General features: G+C 41.7%; 1 protein-coding gene across 6 annotated transcripts in view; it reads right to left on the bottom strand.

Moving 5' to 3' along the window:
• LOC124145574 (interaptin-like) overlaps positions 1 to 26448 on the bottom strand; it is a 126452-nt gene that overhangs the window by 82628 nt on the left and 17376 nt on the right. For 5 of the 6 annotated variants that reach the window (XM_048389252.1, XM_048389253.1, XM_048389257.1 and 2 more), the window contains exon 2: positions 88 to 158. In XM_048389252.1, coding sequence (XP_048245209.1) covers positions 88 to 158 — 71 coding nt within the window. Of the gene's footprint in view, positions 1 to 87; positions 159 to 22830; positions 25480 to 26448 lie in introns of those variants that run through there. The other variant, XM_048389254.1, reaches the window with a different exon arrangement.

Below are 26448 nucleotides of genomic sequence, written 5' to 3'. Positions count from 1 at the left end.
ACAACTCCCCATCACCCAAACAACTCCCCATTGTCCACACAAATACCCATCGCCCACCAACACCCCACACCCGCCCTGACGACCTACTTGGAATGGATCCATCCTGATACTCCAGATGATTGCCGAATGTGATCTCCGGCAGCAGGTCCGGGTTGGCACTGAAACAACAAGAACAGAGTGAGATAAAGTTATCTCCCTTCATAAGTTTATGGCTAACTCATGAACCCAAAATAACACGTTGGGCGGCACTGGAATGACACTGCATGAATTCACTTAGTCTGTCTTACAGACCCTGATACAAATATATCACACATTTGTAAAATACAGCCCATGCCAGTCTATAAAGTTTGGCACTGCAGAGTCTCTGGGCTCCTTTTTGTTATATTTTTATTAGTGTAATTTAACAACTGTTTTTTTTTCTGTACGATATGTTCATTTCAGAGAGTAGATGTTAGTCTAGAATTCACTGTAAACTTTGTTTCCCTGACCCCAACGAATACAGTTCATATTTACAACATCGACATAACTTTCTGAGTTCGATTGATTGATTGATTGATTGATTGATTGATTGATAAGTATTGGCTATACAAATTCTGTCTGGAATTATTTCCTTTCAGTGTTCATATTTGAAGTGCACCCCAGGCTTCTAAACATCTGTGCACTCTCCCGTTCCAAGATGCTGCATTGAGCTTTTATCTCTGTGGAGCTACGCATTTGATATCAAACACTTAAAGAATCACAAACTTATGATAAAATATGGACCAGACTTCTTGATCATGTTGATTTTAAGTAAACTTATCATTATCTTATCAATGCAGTCTCAACATGCTCAACATGCTGTTCATATTTTTCCCAAGACTTAAAATAATGTGGATGTATACAAATATAGTATATAAAATGATATGATAAGTACACATAAATAAGACACTAGTAATGATATCTGAAGATGAAACTTGACTCATGGTTCCCCACTGGTACTGGGTCATCAGGTGTGGAGGCATCATCCTCTCACTGCCACCAGACCTGTCTGGTCCAACATGAGGCTGGCTATCTTGTCTGCAGGGGGTGGGGGAGTAGGGGAGGTGGTGGTGTGATGGGTGGGGGAGAAATGTAGAGATGATAGGAAGGGATGCAAATTGGCAAGAGCCTGAGTCAATTAATGTCAAAATGGGAAAGGTACCCCTAGGGCAAGCAAAATTTCAGTCTTCTAGGGGGTTAATGTTAGTGGCCAGCCAAAATAATATGGAGAGGGGAGGGGGGAGGGGGAGGGGGAGGGGGAGGAGGAGGGGGAGGAGGAGGAGGAGGGACGGGGACGGAACTGCCATGGCCCTGCAGCAGGGGGGGAGTGGCTGTGATAACACGACCATGTAATGGTTTCACTTCCCTTCCCTTTCTCCAACACTATCTGCCATGCTGGGCAACCACAGACAAGATAACAGCTCATCTGTAACCAGTAAAGACGCCACAGCAGGGCGATGTAACGTCCAACACACCCAGCTACATGACTCACTCACTGCAGAGCAAGTGAAACTAGATATTCATATCAGAGACCCATTCACATGAATTTCCTTAAATTATCTTGATTGAAATTGCAGGATCATGCTGGCTTACAGATTTTCTACAGCAATCCAAGATGTAATCACTTATACATTCATCTCAAGTAAACAGGCTGAAGAAAATAACATCTTTCCACACATCCAAGTGTCACAGATGATCATGCATACAGAACACAGAGACAGCAGAACATGGACTTCCCATGTAAACATCCCACCCTAAAAGGGCCCCCCACTGTCACATGACTATCACATGATACAGCAGGGTTTTGGTTGGCAGTATTGGAAAAAAGCATTGAGCCAAACTATCACATCAACTTGTTAATGGAAAATTTCTAAGGAAGAGAAATTATGGATGTCAACTTCTTCCTGACTAGGAACACAATATTTCAGGGTATAGTTACTCCATCATTCACCTGATGAAGGAGTAAGTATAAACTCTGAAACGTGTTCCTCATCATAAAGAAGTTGACATCCAAAAATTCTCTTCCTTATGTGTATCACTTCTCAATGCCTTTCAAAGACTTGACAAGTTCTACTTGTTGCATAAGTCTGAAAACTTTATAATAAAAATCATGTGTTTGAATCTAAAAAAATAATTCTTTGATTCATAATACAACAAAAAGTATTTGTTACTGGTATTCTTTATTTGTCATAATCAACGCAAAAATGATAATCTGAAGAAAATGCAGTTCTGAATGTTATTGTGATCATTCTGTAACCCCACAATCCTCCAAACCTCAACACTATTCCCCACACAACTGTATGTAACACAAGCACCTGAGTTGACAATTCTCCAACAATAAACATGATAACATGATAAAGAGCTAGACAGATTTCAGTTGTGATAATCATAACAATTCTGTACATAATCAGTGTATCGATTCCATGTGTGATTAATCCCGGCCTGTCATGGTATAATCCCGTAATCCCCTCCACAAATGATAGCCAGATAGGCTGAGGCTGCAAGAAGCCAACAATTACATCGTTTAACACCTCAGATCCCAACTGATAAACATGATAAATACACTATTGTATAAACCTCATAAACACTGGTCCTCCTGTCCTGACATAATAGGCCCTGACTGTCCCCCGGACGGGGATTACTCAGGGTTGACCCTGTGAAGTAGACTTACACATATCTCTAAGGCAATAATTATTAGCATAAATCATATAATTTCTAGATATTATAAATCATAAGAACAAGTTGTCCCTATAAGAGACTGGAGTCCTATGTACTCCACATATCTAGACTTGCCCATTTGAGGAGGATACAATTACTTCACATTCATGGACTTTTCTTTCAGTACAGCCTTGAAGCAAGGATACCTGTGGTGCTGTCACTACTTTATCCTCTCATGTTTGATGAACCATGTAATGAGTTGTGTTATAAATAACAGATTATCAGCTTACGTTGATATGATTTATTATAGACAATACAGTCCCTGCTGCAATATTTAGCAGAAATGACCACTTGTTGCAGAAATGTACCTATTCTGCAGAAAATCACATTTTGTTGTAGACCTCACGCAGAATGTTGCATTTATCTGTCACCGAAGTCTTCAAATACACTGCAGAATTTTTAACGTGTGTCGAAAGCTGGTTTCAACGTGTAAACTGATATTTATTTTGTTTTGAAGTAAAGTTGACTTTCGTATAATTTTACCAAAAGTGCATGTCTGTATGTTTACACTGGTGATCTTGCTCAATAAGCTATTCTAGCCGTGAATAAGCTTATGATAGGAATACCTGCCACAAGTAAAAAAGATGCAAAATTTATTAAATCCATGAAATTCTTAACAGTTTGCAGAATTGTGTGCAGAATTATCAAAAATTGAGAGCAGAATTTAAATGTTTGGCCGCGGAAAAAAGTGGGGTCTGACAATAGGACATGTCTACATGGCCAGTCATAATGCATGCATCCAGTCACAAGTCACAAGAACCTTGTCCTGTATATTTGTAATATTTGTCATCAGATTGCCTTAGCTTCATTGTTACTCTGGTCTCATGGTTTATTTATCAAACTGGCTTCCACAGGAGATATGCTTGGGTAAAAATGAAACTGCATCACAATGACTTGCAGACCACTGTGATGTCATCAGTTACTATGATATCACAATTAAATGACAACACTAATCTCTCTGCCTCTGAAGCTGGTTCGCTATACTGTCTATGTATAGACTCTCATATGGTCTATGAAATCCTTTATTGGAATATTGCTGAGTACGGCATTAAACACCAACCAACCAACCAACCTACCAACCAACCAACCTACCAACCAACCTACCAACCAACCAACATACCAACCAACAACCAACCAACCAACACATTTGTCTCCTCTAAAATGTTTTGATTTTCATAAAATATATATTCCACAGTCATTGTGCAGGACCAATGTAGGTCCTGTGCTACATGTCCATGTACAGCTACACAAGCACTGGAGACTATGGACTCTGATAATAGCTTCTGTCCAGGGTGATTATGGCACTGGTTGGGTGGTGTATACAGACAATATCCCCCTATGTCCTCCACCATAACAAAGTGCCCATTAGACGCCTTGCTGGATGCTTTGTGGCCGACATTAGCCTGTCAGTACATGTTGGCCTAATTTATACACACAAATCAACACAACCACATCTGCATAAGGTGTTGTACTACAGTATACATGCTGGACAGATACCCAAGTGTACTACACAGCGTTCCCAGTGAGTGAGTGAGTGAGTGAGTGAGTGAGTGAGTGAGTGAGTGAGTGAGTGAGTGAGTTTACCGAAACTTTCAGCATTATTCCAGCCATATCATGGCACAGGACCTCAATGAATGGGCTTCACACATTTTTACCATTATTCATTATGTTTATCTCTACATATTCTTGGAGCTATGCACACTGCATCGAACACATTTTTGTTCTAATAGCATGTTAACAGTGTATAAGTAAAGCTGATGCAGCAGGGGTAGACACCATCAACTAAATCTCTAACCATTGCTAACTGGTCCACACCTCAACTTGGACTAGTGGTTCATGTTGACATTAGCAGAGGTTGACATAGTTGAGTAGACTAAGATCTAGTCTCTGAAATGAACATATCGTACAGAAAAAAAATACAGTTGTTACATTATCTTAAAAACAATTATAATAAAGGAGCCCAGAGACTCTCTTCATTTTCAGATACTGTAGAAATCTAAACTTGCCAAACATTATACACTTGCATGGGCTGTATTTGATATATATTTGTGTCAGTAAGACAGACTAATGGTTGAGAAAAACAAGCAGTAGATTCTGACCGGACTCAGGACTGGGGTTCCAGTTAGGGGTACACTGACTGCACTCAAGTTCCAGTTAGGGGTACACTGACTGCACTCAGGACTGGGGTTCCAGTTAGGGGTACACTGACTGCACTCAGGACTGGGGTTCCAGTTAGGGGTACACTCACTGCACTCAGGACTAGGGTTCCAGTTAGGGGTACTCTGACTGCACTCAGGACTCGGGAACTACTTACTACTAGTGTCAACACGTTCAACTCTTGTAGTAGATCTCAACTGTCTGTGTGACACATAATACTAATAGATACAAGGCCAACATTTGTTGTGTGCCAAGTTTACCTTGAACATATCCAGTTTAAATCTTTGCTCTGTGCTGTAAAACTTAAAAGCTTACTCAAACATTCCCATTTACGATCAATTCCTTCTAATCATTGTATCACCTTGGCTGCCGTACCTGCCTGCACTTTCAGTAAAACTGATGAGAATATCCTCATGACCCATAAAGATCCCATCTACATCCTGCCATCTCTACAGAGAGATACCACTCAGGAGAAGGTCCCAGCAAGCACCTGTTGCAGCTAATTCATTCAACAGACAACTACCCAGATGTTGGGATGATTTTCTTTTTGCAGTTCACACTTACTCCCTGCCCTGACAAGCTTTAAGTGGAGTCCCTGCCCTGACAAGGCTCAAGTGGAGTCCCTGCCCTGACAAGCCCCAAGTGGAGTCCCTGCCCTGACAAGCCCCAAGTGGAGTCCCTGCCCTGACAAGGCTCAAGTGGAGTCCCTGCCCTGACAAGGCTCAAGTGGAGTCCCAGCCCTGACAAGCCTCAAGTGGAGTCCCTGCCCTGACAAGCCTCAAGTGGAGTCCCTGCCCTGACAAGCCTCAAGTGGAGTCCCTGCCCTGACAAGCCTCAAGAGGAGTCCCTGCCCTGACAAGCCTCAAGTGGAGTTCCTGCCCTGACAAGCCTCAAGAGGAGTCCCTGCCCTGACAAGGCTCAAGTGGAGTCCCTGCCCTGACAAGCCTCAAGAGGAGTCCCTGCCCTGACGAGCCCCAAGTGAAACCGGATGGCGTAATCAGTTATAACCTGTGCAGATCCTATCAGGTGAGATGCAACCAGCATGACCAAGGGAAGATCTGGGGCACCATACCTTGGCTGAAGATGTTCCTTACAGAGCATGGATTATAGCATTGGCCATTAGTATCCCTACCAAGATTAAGTGGACGATATGGAATCATAAACACCACTTACTTACCTGGATCACTGCCAAGTCTAATGGGCTTCTTACTGTAATCATCAACTTTGATAGTGTTTCCATTCTCCCCTGTTTATAATTTTTCACCAATAAATAAACTTGGTGTGTCTCTGTCTTTGGGACACCATGGTTTATATACAGACTTTTCCAATTCATCTCCAAAGGACAAATAGGCCCAGATTCACTCCTTCCACAATTGTTAACTCTAATACATTAATCATGTTGATATTATGATTTGTTTATCTGTTGTTTAACACCACACTCCAGCTATTTGTTGTAAATAATCGAGTCTGAATGTCATGAGCATCGATCATCCCTCGTGGGATACGATGACATCAACAAAGTCTGTGAGCCTGACCACCTGATCCCATTAATCGCCTCTTACAACTAGCATGGAATGCTGAAGACCAATAATAACTCAGACCTTCACAGGGGGGAATTAATAATACGAAAACCATATATCATGATATATAGGGTTCACACATAAAAAGTTCAGAATGTTTTTCCATTGTTTACCAAGCATGAAAATGATAAAATACATGACTTTCCCTTACATTCTTTCCTGCTCATTTCCAACTTATTAAAACTCTTCCATCCCTGGAAGTATATAAAATATATCCCATGACAATCAAGGATTTGATGACCCCAACCTCCATGACAACAGCACCAACAAGGTCTTGTGGGACCCAGCAATGCACCGTGGGTTACTAGCCATCCTCCAAGGCTGTATGTACTGAAAGAAAAGTCCATGGATGTGTAGTAACTGTATCCTCCTAATAGACAAGTTTAGATATATGGACAGTACGTGCTCCAGTCTCTTTACCATGCTTTACATAATCTAGAAATTATGATATAAACTGATATTTATTGCCTTAGAGACTTGTGCAAGTCTAAGGGGGTACAGCACTACATCAATTGAACGTCTATGTTACAGCATAGGGCTGATCCTCTGACTGGATATAATGCAGTGTCAGCACTAATTACTCCCAGACTGGCGTGTTATGTGGAACAACCTGTTGATGCTATACATACCATGGAGCTGGCAACACTATGCAGTACCTACACTGTAGACTTGCACAAGTCTCTAAGGCAATAATTATTAGTTTAAATCATAATTTCTAGATAATGTAAATAATAAGAACAAGTTGTCCCTATAAGAGACTGGAGTCCACATAACAAGGCTTGCCTATTACTATTATTAGGAGGATAGAATTACTACATATCCATGGACTTTTCTTTCAGTACAGCCTTAGCATGCTTAGAGCAAGGCTACCTACATTGAGGCTGGCAACACTATACAGTACCTACATTGAGTGTAATTCTTCCTCAACCCATTGTTATTTACATAAGGCCAATGATTTTGCTGGAAATAATGAAATAAATAGGACATTTCACAATTGTATCAAACTTCATTCTGCTATTTGATTACCAAAATTAAAATATATAAATGTTTTTGACTTTTTTGGATGACAATCAGTCAATGTCCTAGAACATGAAGAAAATGATATCCTTAAGTGGCAATTAGAACTGGTATGATAAACAAGGGAGATCATAAGTTCTATGGATACACAACTTCTTTATTACAATACAATGAATTCAAAGTTGCACTTGCTGATAACGGTGTTAGATTCTCCACCGAAACATCTCTTTCATTCTAATAAAGAAGTTGCACATCCATGTAGCTATCTCCCTTGTTCATGAACATCTAAAACCTGTTGGGGTCCTTCTATTGTATCAAAATCAGGATAATCTAAAGAATCTGAAGGTCCAGGTTAGAATAGGTCTTCAGCAACCCGTGCTTGATATAAGATGCGAATATGCTAGTTGTAAGAGGCGACTATCAGGATCGGGTGGTCAGACTCGCTGACTTGGTTGATGCATGTCATCGTATCCCAATTGTGTGGATCGATGCTCATGACATCAAACACTTGATTGTCTGGTCCAGACTCTATTATTTACAGACCGGCGTCATATAGCTGGAATATTGCTGATTGCAACGTTAAACAACAAACAAAACTTTTTCATTGATTCTAGCACAGATCCCAAACCTGTGTTTTACCTTGACCTACAAAACTAGGGCTAGGGGTTCCCGAATTTCTAATTTCAAGGATCCTTACAGGAAATACGAGGACCCTGTTAACTGATAACATGGTGTAGTGTGTGTCTGGTAACGTTGTGCTTCCCTCGGGATGCAATGAGCTTTTTTCTGCATCTATTCTATACATTTGTGAGTACTGGATGCACATTTCTGCATCACATAAAACCCTGCCTACTATGTGATTGAGTGAATCTTGTTTTAAGCAACCTTAAGCAATATATGTCTATATAATGAAGCACACAGACCAGCAGATGTCTGCATGAACTGCAATCCCTACCCCAGGCAAACAACAGGTACAAGTCATCTAGACTACAATGTAGAGGACTTCCATGACCTCAGGCACTTTAGAGGTCACCGTGTTACCATGTAGAACAAGAGGTCACAACCAGGTAACTTGTTATGCACTTTAACACTACAGAAATAGAAATTGGAGACTGGGAAGTTTGAGATTGCTAATTAAGATCAACTAGACAAAGACAAATCAGGCTGGTACTACATCAAGGTACAACGGCCATGAAAGACAAGAGACTACAGCTGTTCATGCAATTAGCTTCAGCTGGTGCTTGTAAGAACTTATTCAAGTGCTTGTAAATACCTTATCACAGTTTGACAGATTTAGATTCACTCTTACTGATGTCAGAACATTCACTGGCCTGAAGACTCAATCTTGAAACAGTGCCATCAATGCTGACATCACAGCAATGTATACCACAGTTAACTGTTGTATCTCCAGGGTATAACATACCATGTTTTACACCATGGTACATTATACCCTGGAGATACAACAGTTAACTCCCCAGAAGAAACTAACAGTTTTAGTCCACTAGTCCTTATAAATGATAACAAATAGCAAAAGCTTTAAAAAAGGCAAACTATTGGGCAGTTTGGCAAGGACTATAGGACTAGTGCCAATTTGTTAATGCTGTAACTTATATACCATGGTGTACAACATGGTGTACAACATGGTGTAACTAATAAGACAGGGTGGAGTACAACAATTAACTATTATACCATGGCATATGACAAGTAACATGATTATTGCATTGATTGTGCTGATGGAGACACAAACCAAGTCTACTATTAGCATAAATAGCTAACACAAAACAGACGCTCATCTAATACAGCACGTCTTTGTGCAAGTTAATGTCTGAATGAGAGCACCTTTAAGCAACGTCATCACTGACTGACTGAACAAAGCGGCAGGTACCACGTAACTGGATTATAGCAGAGCTGCAGGGACACTCCTGGCTGCAGTGGGTCGTGCAGGAGAATATCAACATGTTGGCCGTATTGTCAGAAGTAATCACCCCACACTCGTCACTCACTGCTGGAACCATGCATGTGGACATGAAGCTGTGATTGTCTCTCCCCATGTGTGGCAAGGGGTATACGATCAATCATGATCTTGCATACATAGAGCCACAACCTCCTTACAGTTCCATGATTTCAGGTGGTGCATGATCAGTTATGGTCCATGACATTGAAAAAGAATTAACACAAATTCAAAATATATAGAAAACACCTGTTCGATTGAGCGGAGGTAAACTTGTGCTATGTCACATGACTTCCACTGACTCGGGGGGGGGGGAAAAAGCGTGCAGCTTTTTGCTTTGAAGCGGGTGTAAGGGATTTATTTTGCCTCAGAAAGCCACGTCCGCCTGACTTGCTTGTGGCAGGAAAAGGGTCACATGAACCAATAATATCACATCATTTTGACATGAAGGTATGATAAGATCAGTTATGGCATCACTACCTGTACACATTCACACTAGAGACCATCCCATGATCACTGGGGGAATATGATTAGTGAAGGCCCTGGGTTACCTGCCACCTCTGACATGTCGGAGTCATTGGCAGATTACAGAAAAGTATCAAGAAAAAACATCAACATGATCAAAGCTACCACCACAGACAGGGACACAGGGTTCCTAAGAATGAACTCTTTTAGTCGTTAAAACAGAAATTAGTAACTGATGTTTGTTAACCTGATTAAAGGCTGAGAAACACTGTTGAGGATCTAACAGCACCAGACTATAATCCCCAGCCCCCATCCTGCAGGCTAACTTCTGCTGGCACAGATTCACGTGGTAATGACATTATCGTGGAACAGTTCACCCAAAACACACACCTCTGACATCCAGATAGCTGTTTCCACAACCCTGAACTGAAGACATTCCTCCAGGGTGGGCCTTACTCTAGCTTTCCTTCTTTCTAGTGGGGTAAATATAATCACAGAATCGATGAAAGAACAATTGGACCTCACAGATTTCATTCCCTTGAACTTTGGCAAAAACCTGTCTACTTCAAGTTCTATTTAGAAAATCAGTTAGTTAATGGGGTATTATTAATGGAACAGTTTCTACAATATATTCACCTTGTTTCAATTCACAATGATTGCCGAGTGGTGCTGCTGCTGATGATTATCACTCTGAACATAACAGCAATTGTAATGTTTGTTTGTTTGTTGTGGGAATGCAGCACTTGGCAATATTCCAGCTATGTAAAAACGATCTGTAAATAATCAAGTCAGGGCCAGGCAATCCACCGACTGACATGATCAACGATCCAAACCGTCAGGGTCAGATGAGACATAGTCAACCAGAGAATGACCACCCAGTCCATTAGGTCCCATCATGCAACGAGTCTAGATTCCTTGGATCACACTTGTCATGAAGAGGTAGATCATCCATCCTTTTACACTCAGACCCTGTTGTCTCCAGCTCGTGGGGGTCAGGGAAATAGTTCAATTTATCGTGGATTTGACACATCTGATCTTATTACCCTCTGATTTAGACATCAGACAACAGAAACAATCATACAACTGGCTTGTCATGTAAATAACATTGAAATAATAAGAAATGAAATTGGAAGCTTTTGTCATTTTTGCATCTATATTTATCATTGTTTATTTCTTTGTTGCTGCGTCTGATCCAGTTATCCCCTGTAAGTCCTCGGCTATGTTTCTGACCATGACCATCACGACACTGACAAACACCAACTAGTGATACAATTAAGTACCATAGAACAACAGATTAACCATGCTAACAAACATAATCCTGATTCATCTCAATCATTTTAGCAATTTGCAATCAGTTAACGACACATATAAGTATTCAAATCAAAACTGTGGGGGAGTGAGTGTCGTTTCACAATGCTTTGAAAGATACTTCTGTCATACTATGGGACAGCTTGATATGGCACGAAAGCCGGAAGTGATGCAGGTCATAGACAAAGAGAGCATGGATATGGTGCTTAGAAACCTAGAAACATACTCAAGGATTATCTGGGAACCAAATCCAAAGCACAAGTTTCTGGCAGACCTAAGGGACACAACTCTCCCACGGAGGAAGAAGAGGAAGTCACATGTTTCACATAAACTAGGAGTGTTTCACATGTTGCACAAAGCTGCACCACTAAGGAAGCTGGAGCTTAAAGAGGCAAATGAAGATTCTTCCCTTCAATCCGTGGAATCCTGGCCAGCTGACACAACAGTTGGAGGATGCCTCACTGCCCAGCATCTGGCCCCACTTACACAGCAGGTCAGCTGGATGGGCCAACACACTGTGCCTTCAGGACTAACATATATAGTCCAGGCCATAAAGTTAAGCCTTCTTGAAATCATGAGGCTTCTTGGGTTTTTGATCTCTGTTCCCCTCAATCTTTCTGTTTTACCATTCAGGTTATGCCACTAGGACCCATTTACTTTCATGCTCAACTTGCAGTGACATGTATGAAGGTTAAACACCAAATTATTATATATAAATGTTTATACACTATGAATGAAATAATATGTAATATTTATATATATAATGTACATTATGTATATCTACCTTTAATGTTGATAGTTATATTTATTCCATATGTAGATAGTTTGTACCCTGCCCTACGAGGGTGTTCTGTACAATAAAAATTCTTGATTCTCTAATGGAACCCTGGATTCTCTTAGAGCTGAGAAGCTGAAGAGAATGGGCTGGCTGAGCTGAGTCGGTGAGTGAGTGAGTGAGTGTGTCAAGTTTTGTGCTGCTATTAGTAGATATCTGCTATAAGATGGATAATCAGAATTATCCTAGGTGGGAAGAAATATTAATGATTATCGACATGAAGATTGTGTCATTGATAATATCTTACATAAACAATTGTGATGAAATAAAGTTAAAATTTACCCCAAACAGACTTGTTATTGTCAATCATTTCAATTGCTGAAGTTGGAAAGCAGCTGTTTTTGTATTAAGTTAATGTCCACAAGGTTATCCATGCATAAATGTGTCACCACTCACTAGTGACATGAAGTGTGTTGATTTCTTTCAAACATTTACATATTTGCTCAAACTTACTTCTCTGATATTTATGATAATTGATCGATATTTAGTTAACGCTGATCTATCTCTATAATCTGTATCGATAGCCAGTCCTAGCTATTAGCAGTACTCTATCTGTATCACTGCCTGTCTGTGAGTCTGTGAGAGACAATATGCCTGCCTGTTGTCCTGGTAACAGGTGATACAGGAACTAAAGCACTTCTCACCCAAACCAGTAGTCCTGCACCATGACCGTGGAATATATTTATTTTATGAAAAAAACATAATCTAGAAATGCATACAAAAGCAAGTCTAGCCAGCTCAAGCAAATCAGCATAGGGAATTTTATTTTTATTTTTAGAGTCAAGAAGGATATTGTGTAATATACATGATATAAGATTTCAGAGACTAAATGTTAGTCTACCAAACCAGTTCATTGACCAGGTGTCAGGACTACACCCTTGTTGGTTGCGCTATACAGTGAGTGAGTGAGTGAGTATGGTTTTACTCTGCTTTTAGCAATATTCCAGCAACATCACAGCGGTGAACACCAGAAATGGGCTTCACACATTGTATCCATATGGTGAATCAAACCCGGGTCTTCGGTGTGACGAGTGAACGCTTTAACCACTAGGATACCCCACCGCCCCATTGGAGTTATACAGAATAAATCCAAGTGAACATTTTCCTTCTATCCACACTACCGACTGCCCACCAGGCCGTGTGCTGCCATCATCTTTCCTGCAGTCACTATCCAAGAAGTGGAAGAGAGAGGGTGGAGGGGTTGGGTTGGTACCCTCAGAACAGTGTACAACATGTACATCGACATGGGGCATGTGAAGAACCGTAGACCCAATGGTAACAACATGGGATTTAACCAACACATTTCTTTCCAATTGGAGCCAGAAAATCAAAACAGCTTTGAATATGTTGAAATACCTTCAGGCAATAATCCTCGTATTTAATATTAGTGTTACCATGATGTCTTTTCGTACACGTCTTGGATCAATTTACAACTTTACAACATACTTGAATCATGACACAAAGTAGTGCAATGCTTCAGTGAACTGTTACAAACCGAGCCCACTGAATACTGACCGTCTGCTTCCACCTGCAGCAAGCAGACGTCATCACTCACCGAGAGGGATTCATTATATGCATATAATGTCTGTGTCGGAATGTAGACGAGGCACAAAGCTGCCTGCATCAGAGCGTGCTACATTAGAGAGGGGAGTTATCAAGGGCAATCGGTCAGTTGTGATGCAAGCAAGATCCTTGTGTCTAATGCACTCAGTCATATTTGCATAGAATCAGAAACATTACTATTCTGGTTGGCGACTGATGAGATTGTTAGAAGGAGAGGTTGGATGCTTGTGAAGTTAATCATGCTCCACATTGTTATAATTACATAACAATCAATCAGTTGGGTTCTCGGTGGTGGAATTTGCTTGCATGCAAGTCTTAATATGTTACAGAGTAATTTGTGCCAGGTTAGAATAAGTCGACATACTCTAATGCTTGGAGGGACTACAGAGGATCAGATGGTCAAACTCATGACTCGGTTGAATGTGTGTTCATGCCGTCCCACATCAAGGTAATCCTCCTTACTTCAATGATACATTTCTAGACACCCGGTTACAGTTTATTGCTTAATGCCTCACTCTTCAATATTCCTGGTATATGACGGTGGTCAGTAGATCAGACAACCCAGCGAACCAGACAACCCAGCGAACCAGACAACCCACGGAGTGACATGAATCTGCCAAGTCAGACCACTCAATCCAGTCAGTCAGCTGTGATGCAAGCAAGATCCTCGCGCCTAATGCACTCGGTAACAATATTCAAGACCATTCAATCCTGTTACTGTTAGTCACCTCTTACAACAGGTAAAAGGACTACCGTATTCGACCCAATAAGCGCCCATGTCCCAATAAGTGCCCTTCTGTCTTTATTTTAAGCGCCCTAGGCGCTTATTGGGTCGAATACGGTATGTTCCATCATCGAAGGGTATGAACAGCGGTCAATCCCACAGTCAACCATAACAGCAAGTTGAGAACCATCAGAATATTGTATTGTACAATTTTCACTTGGGATGAAACGATACAGCAAGGTCACGATACGATATGCATCCTGATACGCATATTTACGTCACATTACGTGAAACTTCTCGACCATAAATATTCAGAGCTGCTAGAGCAGGTTCCAAAGGAAAAGCTAGTTGTAGATAAATGTTTGTAGCAGCTATTTAGTATTGAACTTGAAAAGCTAATTACCATAATTACAACACTTCTTGCAATATTTGACCGACTGGGTGCGGCAATTAAACGATCAGTAAGCAATGTATTTTAGCAAGTGTGTCGTCTTGTATCGATACAGAAAAATATGTATCCTGAATCATATCGTCACATGACAACTCACAATGCACCGGAGCATCGATTTATTGTTTCACCCCTAATTTCCGTATCAATTCACATAGGTAATACGTAGTTGTATCACACTTGCCACAAAGACTCAAGTGAATCTGTAACCCTTCTGGCCACCAGGTGGTAGATTGTATACTGGACCCTTGAGCATGTTGAGTTTCACTCATGATTTGAAAAACAGACAATACTCTTGTGTATTGGAGCGAGTTGAGTGGTTGCAGCAGATACTAGCAACTGTTAACAAGAAGAGTCAGAACCTCAGTCAATATGGTCATAAGACTCCCGAATGATGTCGACAAACACACAAGGTTGTCTCTCAGTGCTAACAGGCAAACACTAGCCTTACTCCAAGGCTGTACTGAAAGATATGTCCATGGATGTGTAGTATTTTTATCTTCCTAATAGGCAAGTCTAGATAGTCTTAAGACTCTAGTCTCTAATAGGGACAATTTGTTCTTATTATTTACATAACCTAAAACTTTAAACTGATAATTATTGCCTTAGAGACCCATGCAACTCTACAACTGTAAGCACTTTTGTTTTGGGTAAGATAGAGTCAGAGGTCAGTCAATGTGTTAAAAAGTTTCATGGAGAGAAAACGAACAATATTAGGCAAAATTCTCGAGATACTATCAGAACACAGACCCATAATGTTGATTAGCAATTAGGTAATTTAGTCAAGTTAGTAGAAACAAAACAATGCATAACTAGTGCAAATCATCACATCCTGGAACAACAAAGGGATGAAACTCTGCACAGAAAAGCGCACACTGTCAAAGACTGGGCCACCTGTGCCCCTTGAGGGAACAAGAGAGAGGTGGTGGTAGTGAGAGGAATATATCCCCTGAAACAGGGAAATACAGAGGCAAAACACCTGACTGGACCCGAGGGCTATATTCAGACACTAACAACATTCCCCTGTCAGCAGGCATTGACTGATGGCTTCTTAAGGATGTTGCATGGAGGAGGCGACTGACAATCACTTGTATTGTATGGACAGATCCTAGATGAGGGCGGCCCACAGGTGGCTGAGCCATGGGTGCATCCAGGGCTGGAGACCAGTGGGAAAAAGATCCGGGTTAGAACAGGTCTTCAGGAACCAAAGGTTGCTGTAAGAAGTGACTCATATGATGCTTGTTGTAAGAAGCGACGAACAGGATCGGGTGGTCAGGCTCGCTGACATGGTTGGTGCATGACTATCAATCACTGGATTGACTGGTCCAGACTCAATTATGAAAAGACCATTGTCATATAGCTGGAATATTGTTGAGTGCGGCAAACAAACAAACAAACAAACAAACAAAAACCATTGGGTTGGGTATGTGGTCCTGGGCAGGTAGTAAAAGTTCATATGGCTTATATTCTAGCTGTTTCAGTTCCATTGGCGATGTCAACCTAAACCAGCATTTGAAGTAAACAGCACTGATGTAGTTCCTCAGAAAAAAATCTCATTTTACACGAAATAGCTATTACTCGAACATGTAGGACGATTATTGTGTATAAACACAAACTTTATCTGATTTCTATGTTCACACAATATATTTTCTGCCTCGCCTCAATCTAGAAAATGCTGTGAGGAAAGAATGAAGTGGTCCAGGTCACAGATATTTACCAAACTAAAAAAGCCACAAACATCAGAACCTGCAAGGATCACAACCAAGGATCACAACCTGCAAGGATCACAACCAAGGATCACAACCTGCAAGGATCACAACCGATGATCACAACCAAGGAACACGATTGAATTCGAACACATGAACATCGGACCACTGCATTGGGCTCAACTCTACAAAGTAAAATGCTTGGACTATTGTAGACTAACATCTAGATTCTGAAATGAATATATTTTACAGAAAAAACAGTTGTTAAATAATACTTATAAAATATAATAAAAAGGAGCACAGAGACTTTCTATTAGAGACTTGCATGGGCTGTATTGGATATATTTGTTTCAGGGTCTGTATGACAGACTAGGACTATTGGAGTAAAGTCATATTTTCTGCGTTCAAATTGATGATCTCTGTATCCTCCCATCATGCTGCTATCTCCCACAGTGACTCATGTATACAAGGTTCAAGTCTTCCATGTTTTATAGAACCTCCTCCCCCTCCTCGTCTTGCAACTGCCCGTGAAAACAGATGTCCGATTACCACGGTAACATGACACCACAAAACAACACATTGAATCACATAAACCTCCCAGGCGGCTTTCTTTCAGGGAAAAAACATCCGTTTTTATTGACATCCTCGTAATCGTCAGATATGAATTTCCATTTCTAAGCACATGATTCTGGGTATCTGTCTATGATGAAAGCCTCTGACACCATTTGAAAAAACATGTCTGAGTGATGTGTATCACTGGACTCCAAACCTGGTATATATCGGGCGGATCAGGGAGAGAAACAAACTGGAGAATCTTTCACTGCTGTAAAAACATGCAGTTTATCATGCTCATAGATCCAGTTTCATATTGAGGGAGATCTGACAGCACTCTAGTCTTACAGCTACGGGAGGAGATGGATGAATATATAATATATATATATATATAAAAGAGTGAGTGAGAGAGAGAGAGAGAGAGAGAGAGAGAGAGAGAGAGAGGGAGGTTATATTTGGGATAGCACTTTCTAAGTAATCTGGGATTCAAAGCCACACTTTCAGAGTGAGCTACGGGAGGAGATGGATGAATATATAATATATATATATATATAAAAGAGTGAGTGAGTGAGAGAGAGAGAGAGTGAGAGTGAGAGTGAGAGAGAGAGAGAGAGAAAGAGAGAGAGAGAGAGAGAGAGAGAGAGAGAGAGAGAGAGAGAGAGAGAGAGAGGTTATATTTGGGATAGCACTTTCTAAGTAATCTGGGATTCAAAGCCACACTTTCAGAGTGAGGCACCTTATCACCAGCACACAAAGTCAGCGATCTAACCCACTCAGCCACTGAGGCTTCCAGAAAATAAAGTTCAACAACTGGTAGTCTAGATTACGTACTTTGTGTACCCCTCTGATGTGTTAATTGGCACGGCTCCCATGGCCGAAATATATGAACACACAATGCCATTCAGAAAGTGGTCAAATGTAACATATGTTATATATGGGATAACCCTTTCTTAGTGCCTCACTCTGGCAGTGTGACTTGGAATCCCGAAGGGACTCAACCCTAAAAAGTACTAGAATCTGTACTTTACTAAGTGTTATGGCATTGTGTGTTCATGTTTACAGAAACTTAGTCTATTGGCGTTAGGTCTGAAGGGTTTTCCCCACAGCTTCACCTGCAGTAGACAATAGTGTTTGGGTTGCAATGGTTTTAGTTTCAGCAACGGCAGTCTATGCTAAATATTTTGACACTACTAGCCAGAACTCTTGGCATCATTTTCAGTAGAGTTTAGTGTTATTATGCAAACAATTATGAGCTGAGCTTATAGGTAAGGAGCGCCAGTTTGGGCAACATTCCAGTTATTACATGCGTGGACACCAGAGATGGGGTTCACATGATGTGCTACTTTGGAAAATCAACCCAGTTCTTTGGCAGGATGAGACAATGAGGATGGACAAGACAGCGTGGACCAAAAAGAACCATACAGTGTCTAAATCAAGAGCAGGCTGCTGAAGAATTGAATCTTGGATACCCTAAATCTTTAACTATTAACATTGGGGTTTTGACAAGGACCCACAGACTTCTACGCTTAGTCTTGACAGTGGGCACGCATGGAACATAGGAAGTTTAGTCCTGGGTGCATCAACTGGCCAGACTCAGGTCTGTATATCATCCCATTCTCATGGAAATGGAGTTTGCAAATGACTTAATAAAACCACCAACCATGTCGACTAGGCACGCTAACCTCTTATTCTGACATCATTCAGGGTTTTACCTTGACTTACAAAACTGGGGGTCCGGGGGACCCCAATATTTAATTTGAAGGGTCCTTGCAGGCAATATGAGGGTCCTGTAATAATATGGTATAGTGTACTGTACATCTTCATAATTACTCTAGAGCCTGGAATGAATCAATGATCATGTGGACAGTGGACATTATTGATGGATGAAATAACAGACACCCATAACCGTGATAACTGCTCTTGATGCGCTGTAGGTACAATGAATATTATTGAGCGTCCTTTGGGACACAGCATATATTTTTTCTGCGTCCATTCTGAACAATTGCACGTCGTGTAAAACCCTGTATTACAGCAGCTGCTATTAAAAAGCCAACTCTACAAAACTTGATCCACACATTTAGCATATCTCTTTACCATGTTTACACAAAATTACACATCTGTTTTTCTGAATAAATGAAAATAAAACAACCTCTTATACTTCCTGATATGGACCTTGCTACAAAGATACAAGCTAATAATGATATATCTTGACTGTTGTCAAGTAAGTTCATGGTAAGCGAGTGCTTTCAATGAAAACCTCATTAACACTGATCATTGTCCCTCACCTGGGCCTTGTGTTGAACACACCTGGCAGAACATCAAACCTCCCCTTCAGTGTGTTCAATCCCCTTCTTGATGCACACATGTTTCAAGCACCTGCTATCAAACACCACATCACTGTAATTCCACCGAAATTGCTGTAAGTGAAGGTCTTCTTCATCACAGTCTCCATCAGACAACAAGAAGACCAGATTGCCGAAAATATTAAATTCTTCCAGAACAAAAACATCACCTTGAGAAAACTCCCGAAAATGTCGAACGTAATGAAACAGACTGGGTTTAGCCAAACATGACAAGATGTCATACATATTTCTGGCTGTCTCTTCTCCCGAGATTATCCGTGTGTCCATCTCTTGAGTGACTTCTACAACATGTACAATGAGGCCCCTTCATGCCCCCATGGCTGATCAAACACACCAACTCTCCCTAATCCTGCAGAGTTACACAGGGTCTGCAGGGAGGGGTGAGAAGCAATCCTAATGTACTGACTACAGATTAGCTAGATCCTTCTGTTAACAGCCACAGAGGAACTGCTCACTGCTGAAAGGAAGGGTTAAGTGGGTTTCATTAAGTACAAGCAGCGTCCATTTGACTGCAACAGAATTAGGGAATATGTTCTGTGTCATTACCATGATTACGACAGTACTGAGTGGGTGATATGGGGAAATATACCCTGTGTTATTATGACAGTACTCAGTGGGAGATATGGGGAAATATATCCTGTGTCATCATGACAGTACTCAGTGGGAGATATGGGGAAATATATCCTGTGTCATTACGACAGTACTCAGTGGGAGATATGGGGAAATATACCCTGTGTTATTACGACAGTACTCAGTGGGAGATATGGGGAAATATACCCTGTGTCATCATGACAGTACTCAGTGGGAGATATGGGGAAATATACCCTGTGTCATCATGACAGTACTCAGTGGGAGATATGGGGAAATATACCCTGTGTCATTATGACAGTACTCAGTGGGAGATATGGGGAAATATACCCTGTGTCATCATGACAGTACTCAGTGGGAGATATGGGGAAATATACCCTGTGTCATCATGACAGTACTCAGTGGGAGATATGGGGAAATATACCCTGTGTCATCATGACAGTACTCAGTGGGAGATATGGGGAAATATACCGTGTCATCATGACAGTACTCAGTGGGAGATATGGGGAAATATACCCTGTGTCATTACGACAGTACTCAGTGGGAGATATGGGGAAATATACCCTGTGTCATCATGACAGTACTCAGTGGGAGATATGGGGAAATATACCCTGTGTCATTATGACAGTACTCAGTGGGAGATATGGGGAAATATACCCTGTGTCATCATGACAGTACTCAGTGGGAGATATGGGGAAATATACCCTGTGTCATCATGACAGTACTCAGTGGGAGATATGGGGAAATATACCCTGTGTCATTACCATGATTACGACAGTACTCAGTGGGAGATATGGGGAAATATACCCTGTGTTATTACGACAGTACTCAGTGGGAGATATGGGGAAATATACCCTGTGTCATTACGACAGTACTCAGTGGGAGATTTGGGGAAATATACCCTGTGTCATTACGACAGTACTCAGTGGGAGATATGGGGAAATATACCCTGTGTCATCATGACAGTACTCAGTGGGAGATATGGGGAAATATACCCTGTGTCATCATGACAGTACTCAGTGGGAGATATGGGGAAATATACCCTGTGTCATTATGACAGTACTCAGTGGGAGATATGGGGAAATATACCCTGTGTCATTATGACAGTACTCGGTGGGAGATATGGGGAAATATACCCTGTGTCATTACGACAGTACTCGGTGGGAGATATGGGGAAATATACCCTGTGTCATTACGACAGTACTGAGTGGGAGATATGGGGAAATATACCCTGTGTCATTACGACAGTACTCAGTGGGAGATATGGGGAAATATACCCTGTGTTATTACGACAGTACTCAGTGGGAGATATTGGGAAATATACCCTGTGTCATTACGACAGTACTCAGTGGGAGATATGGGGAAATATACCCTGTGTCATTACGACAGTACTCGGTGGGTGATATGGGGAAATATACCCTGTGTCATTATGACAGTACTCGGTGGGTGATATGGGGGAAATATACCCTGTGTCATCACAACAGTACTCGGTGGGAGATATGGGGAAATATACCCTGTGTCATTACGACAGTACTCGGTGAGAGATACAGGGAACTATGCCGGTGTCACTTTCTGAACATATCCATGACAACAGGATCAATAAGCTTGATGAGCGACAGAACAAGAAATTAGGAAACCTATACACTGCAAGTCAGGGCTACTTTTGCATGTTCAGCATGATCAGACCCTGGGATCGAAATGCAAATGTTTTTAGTGAAATGTTTTAGGCGTGCCTCACAGGATATAAGGGTGCCAAGGTCTATCATGACATCCTTCGTCCTTATTCCTGGCATAATTTTCAAAATAACACTTCTTTATTTCTACCTCAAGGAAGCCAAGATTTATACTGAGACAAAGTGAAAACACATAATCAACTTGAACTTAAATCAGAACAGATTTTTGTGTTCAAGTCCATCTCCAAACACATTGAATGAGATTTGAACCTTAACGACGACATTGTTATGTTTGGTTATCGCATGCCTACAATATAGAGGTTAATATTGTGGCGAGTGAAACGATTTTAGAATCTTCAAATGATGCAGTCACTTAAATATCATAACTTAGCTTTTGAAAAATTGATGTGACATATTTGGTATATATTCTTCAAATTGTAAGTGTGCAGTAAAGCCACTGGTGTGTGTGTGTGTGTGTGTGTGTGTGTGTGTGTGTGTGTGTGTGTGTGTGTGTGTGTGTAAGTGTGTGTGTGTGTGTGTTCGTGTGTGTTGGTGTGTGTGCGTGTACGTGTGTGCGTGGTGTGTGTGTGTGTGTGTGTGTGTGTGTGTGTGTGTGTGTGTATTTTAACCATGCCAACATAACGTTCAATCGGCATGCTTGTATGTATACATTTTAACCCCTGAGAATAAACATCAAGCATCAAGTACATAATAGAGTTTGGACCAGATAATCTGGTGATTGATATCATGAGCATTGGTCCACGCAATTGGGATACGATGTCATGCATCAACAAAGTCAGCAAGCCTGATCACCTGATCCCGTTAGTCGCCTTTAATGACAAGCACAGACATCTGTTACAGGAAGCATGGCTTGCTTAATACCAATTCTAACTCAGATCTTCACGGGGAGAGATAAGCATGGCTTGCTGGAGACCAATTCAAACCCGGATCTTCACGGGGAGAGACAAGCATGGCCTGCTGAAGACCAATTCTAACCCAGATCTTCACAGGAGATACAAGCATGGCCTGCTGAAGACCAATTCTAACCCAGATCTTCACAGGGAGAGACAAGCAATTGGCTTGCTGAAGACCAATTCTAACCCTGATCCTCACGGGTCATATTTACTCCTGATACCATGCACCGATTATTTAAAGGTCAATTACCTGAAGATAGTTGTCATCCCGTCAGCAGCAGGTATTTCCACACCCAACACTGAATACTTTCATCTCACTGACTGTCTCCCCGATGGCCGAGTCTCATGAATTGTAAATATCAGATTTCCTTGACTTTGCATTTACCTATAAGAGCTGTACATGAATATTTCATAACAATCCCCAGTATTGGCAGACGACACTGACACTTCAACCAAGCCTCCACGGCTAGAAATTATTTTCTATTTTCACTAGTCCACAAAAAATGACCTGCTGTAGATTTGCCATCTACCTAATGGTAAAAGTGGTAGTCCACAAGGAAATGTCCTCTGTCCTTCCTGAACTGAACTAGTCTTTGACTAACAGACGTGTCAGTTTGAGCCTTGTGATTGTGGAGAAATAACTCTATGGAGCGCTGCTGTTGATAGTCTCTCAGCAATCTGCACAGCCTGGAGGCCAGTTACAATTCTTCAATGAAAAGTCCTTCCAATGATGAACACCAAGGATTGAAAAATCTCAAACTTTTTCTTCTCTGTGTAGCTTAGTCTGACAACGATCCCAATCGCTGTCAGACATGTTCAAAAGTTAAATGTTTTATCTTCCAACATGTCAAACGTCATGTTTGTTTCAAGTATTTATTTTATCATGACACACAGTAAATGGGAATATCTCAAAACAACCAACGGTGGCCTATCATCAGTTCTGTAGTTTTTACTGGATATGGTCACAGAGTTTAAAGCAAAGCCAGTAAACCTGTCGGCTGTCACTCTAAGATGCAGGTCGCAGCTACTAGTCTGAGACTAGTCAAACAGTTGTAAACACCCCTGAGTTGCAGGTCACAGCTCTGAGGCTAGTCAAACAGTTGTAAACACCACTGAGCTGCAGGTCACAGCTCCGAGGCTAGTCAAACAGTTGTAAACACCACTGAGTTGCAGGTCACAACTCCGAGGCTAGTCAAACAGTTGTAAACACCACTGAGCTGCAGGTCACAGCTCCGAGGCAAGTCAAACAGTTGTAAACGCCACTGAGTTGCAGGTCACAGCTCCGAGGCTAGTCAAACAGTTGTAAACGCCACTGAGTTGCAGGTCACAGCTCCGAGGCTAGTCAAACACTTGTAAACACCACTGAGCTGCAGGTCACAGCTCCGAGGCTAGTCAAACAGTTGTAAACACCACTGAGTTGCAGGTCACAGCTCCGAGGCAAGTCAAACAGTTGTAAACGCCACTGAGCTGCAGGTCACAGCTCCGAGGCTAGTCAAACAGTTGTAAACGCCACTGAGTTGCAGGTCACAGCTCCGAGGCTAGTCAAACAGTTGTAAACGCCACTGAGTTGCAGGTCACAGCTCCGAGGCTAGTCAAACAGTTGTAAACGCCACTGAGTTGCAGGTCACAGCTCTGAGGCTAGTCAAACAGTTGTAAACGCCACTGAGCTGCAGGTGCCGGGTACTAGTCTGAGGCTAGTCAAACAGTTGTAAACACCACTGAGTTGCAGGTCACAGCTCCGAGGCTAGTCAAACAGTTGTAAACGCCACTGAGTTGCAGGTCACAGCTCCGAGGCTAGTCAAACACTTGTAAACACCACTGAGTTGCAGGTGCCGGGTACTAGTCTGAGGCTAGTCAAACACTTGTAAACACCACTGAGTTGCAGGTGCCGGGTACTAGTCTGAGGCTAGTCAAACACTTGTAAACACCACTGAGTTGCAGGTCACAGCTCCGAGGCTAGTCAAACAGTTGTAAACGCCACTGAGTTGCAGGTCACAGCTCCGAGGCTAGTCAAACACTTGTAAACACCATTGAGTTGCAGGTGCCGGGTACTAGTCTGAGGCTAGTCAAACACTTGTAAACACCACTGAGTTGCAGGTGCCGGGTACTAGTCTGAGGCTAGTCAAACACTTGTAAACACCACTGAGTTGCAGGTCACAGCTCCGAGGCTAGTCAAACAGTTGTAAACACCACTGAGTTGCAGGTCACAGCTCCGAGGCTAGACAAACAGTTGTAAACACCACTATGTTGCAGGGCACAGCTCCGAGGCTAGTCAAACAGTTGTAAATGCCACTGAGTTGCAGGTCACAGCTCCGAGGCTAGTCAAACAGTTGTAAACACCACTGAGCTGCAGGTGCCCGGTACTAGTCTGAGACTAGTCAAACACTTGTAAACAAAACTTGCATGGAGTGAGGGAGTGAGGTTTATGTCACTCGTGCTATTCCAGCCATATCACAGCAGGAGAATACGAGAAATGGGCTTCACACACTGAATCCATGTCGGAATTTGAACCTGGATCCTTGGCTTGACCATGATGATTGGATATCATCATCATGATCATACATCAGACCTTCAGTATACATATTACAAAAGTGTAGGTCCTGACTTGCCTGTCATTTCTCCGCACTGCTCCTGGTGGCTAAATAATAACTCCACTTATGAGTGTCTCTCTACATCAAGTCTGCTACATCATGTCCACAGACACAATGGCATCCCTGGACCCGGCTGCTTGATCCTGGCAGTGTAATCAGGCGTTGTGCTCGACCGGTACACAATCAGTTAGTCTGCTACATCATGTCCACAGACACAATGGCATCCCTGGACCTGGCTGCTTGATCCTTGGCAGTGTAATGAGGCGTTGTGCTCCACTGATACACAATCAGTTTTATTTCCTGTTTCTGATCTGTTCAAGTGCTACACTGAATCCCCTCAAGTTTTCCAGGAAACAGAATAGATTAAAATGACAGATGCTTCATAAATGTCATAATTTCCTGTTGTATGTGTAGTTTTTAATCAGTTTCTGAAATATTTTCACATCCTTCCGAAATGTCAACACCAAGTCAAGAGGGAAGTGTAGAAACTGCTACACAACAACAAACATTTGTCACTCTGCGTATCTCACTGATAGTCTTTGTGTGGTTGCTGCCATCACAGCCTGGAACATCAGCCAGCTGCCACCAGTGCATCACAGCCCGCCACCAGTGCATCACTCCAGGTCAGCTGCCGTCACCTCAGCTCCACAGATGTCTGATCTTTCCAGATGTCTGTTCCTTGAGAGGATCTCCAGACAATGTCAACAAACAGGCGCTTTACCATATGTACAGTCTCATCTTGTCCATTAAGAAAATACTCCTTTGTGCAGAACATGTACATTCTTTCATTATTGCTACACGAGATACTGTTGTACATTTCACAAAGTAACAGCAAATTTGTTTGATATTTACACCCAAACCAATTATCTTGACATGTGGCCCTAGGAGGCCCCTGGAAGAGATTCACAAACAATACATTCTCTCCCCCTAACCAGGAAGTAATCTCATCAGCTGTTTCAAGACCTCCTCAAAATAAGCTGTCTCCTGCTGCACAAAATGTCTGGAAAACTTTCACCAGGACTAGTGTTCTTCAAACACAGTGGACTTAGCATACGATAAGATAAGATTATATTTATTGCAAGAAACATTCCATTACAGAATGGAGGCAATTTTGTAAAAATACATATAATAAATTGAGATAAACATACAGGTAACATGTTGGGAGTATTTACAAGAAGTTTAACATGTTTAAGAAACAACTATAAAACATAAGCTTTGTACATACATACACATGATACCTATATCTCCCGTCAGATACTTAATTTGGCACATATTGC

This window comes from Haliotis rufescens, unplaced genomic scaffold (assembly GCF_023055435.1).
Source record: "Haliotis rufescens isolate VD_foot unplaced genomic scaffold, xgHalRufe1.0.p SCAF_8, whole genome shotgun sequence".
In the NCBI taxonomy this organism is placed as follows: Eukaryota; Metazoa; Mollusca; class Gastropoda; order Lepetellida; family Haliotidae; genus Haliotis; species Haliotis rufescens.
The sequence above is the reverse complement of the archived record's forward strand: the minus strand, read 5'-3'. Positions and strand labels throughout refer to the sequence as shown.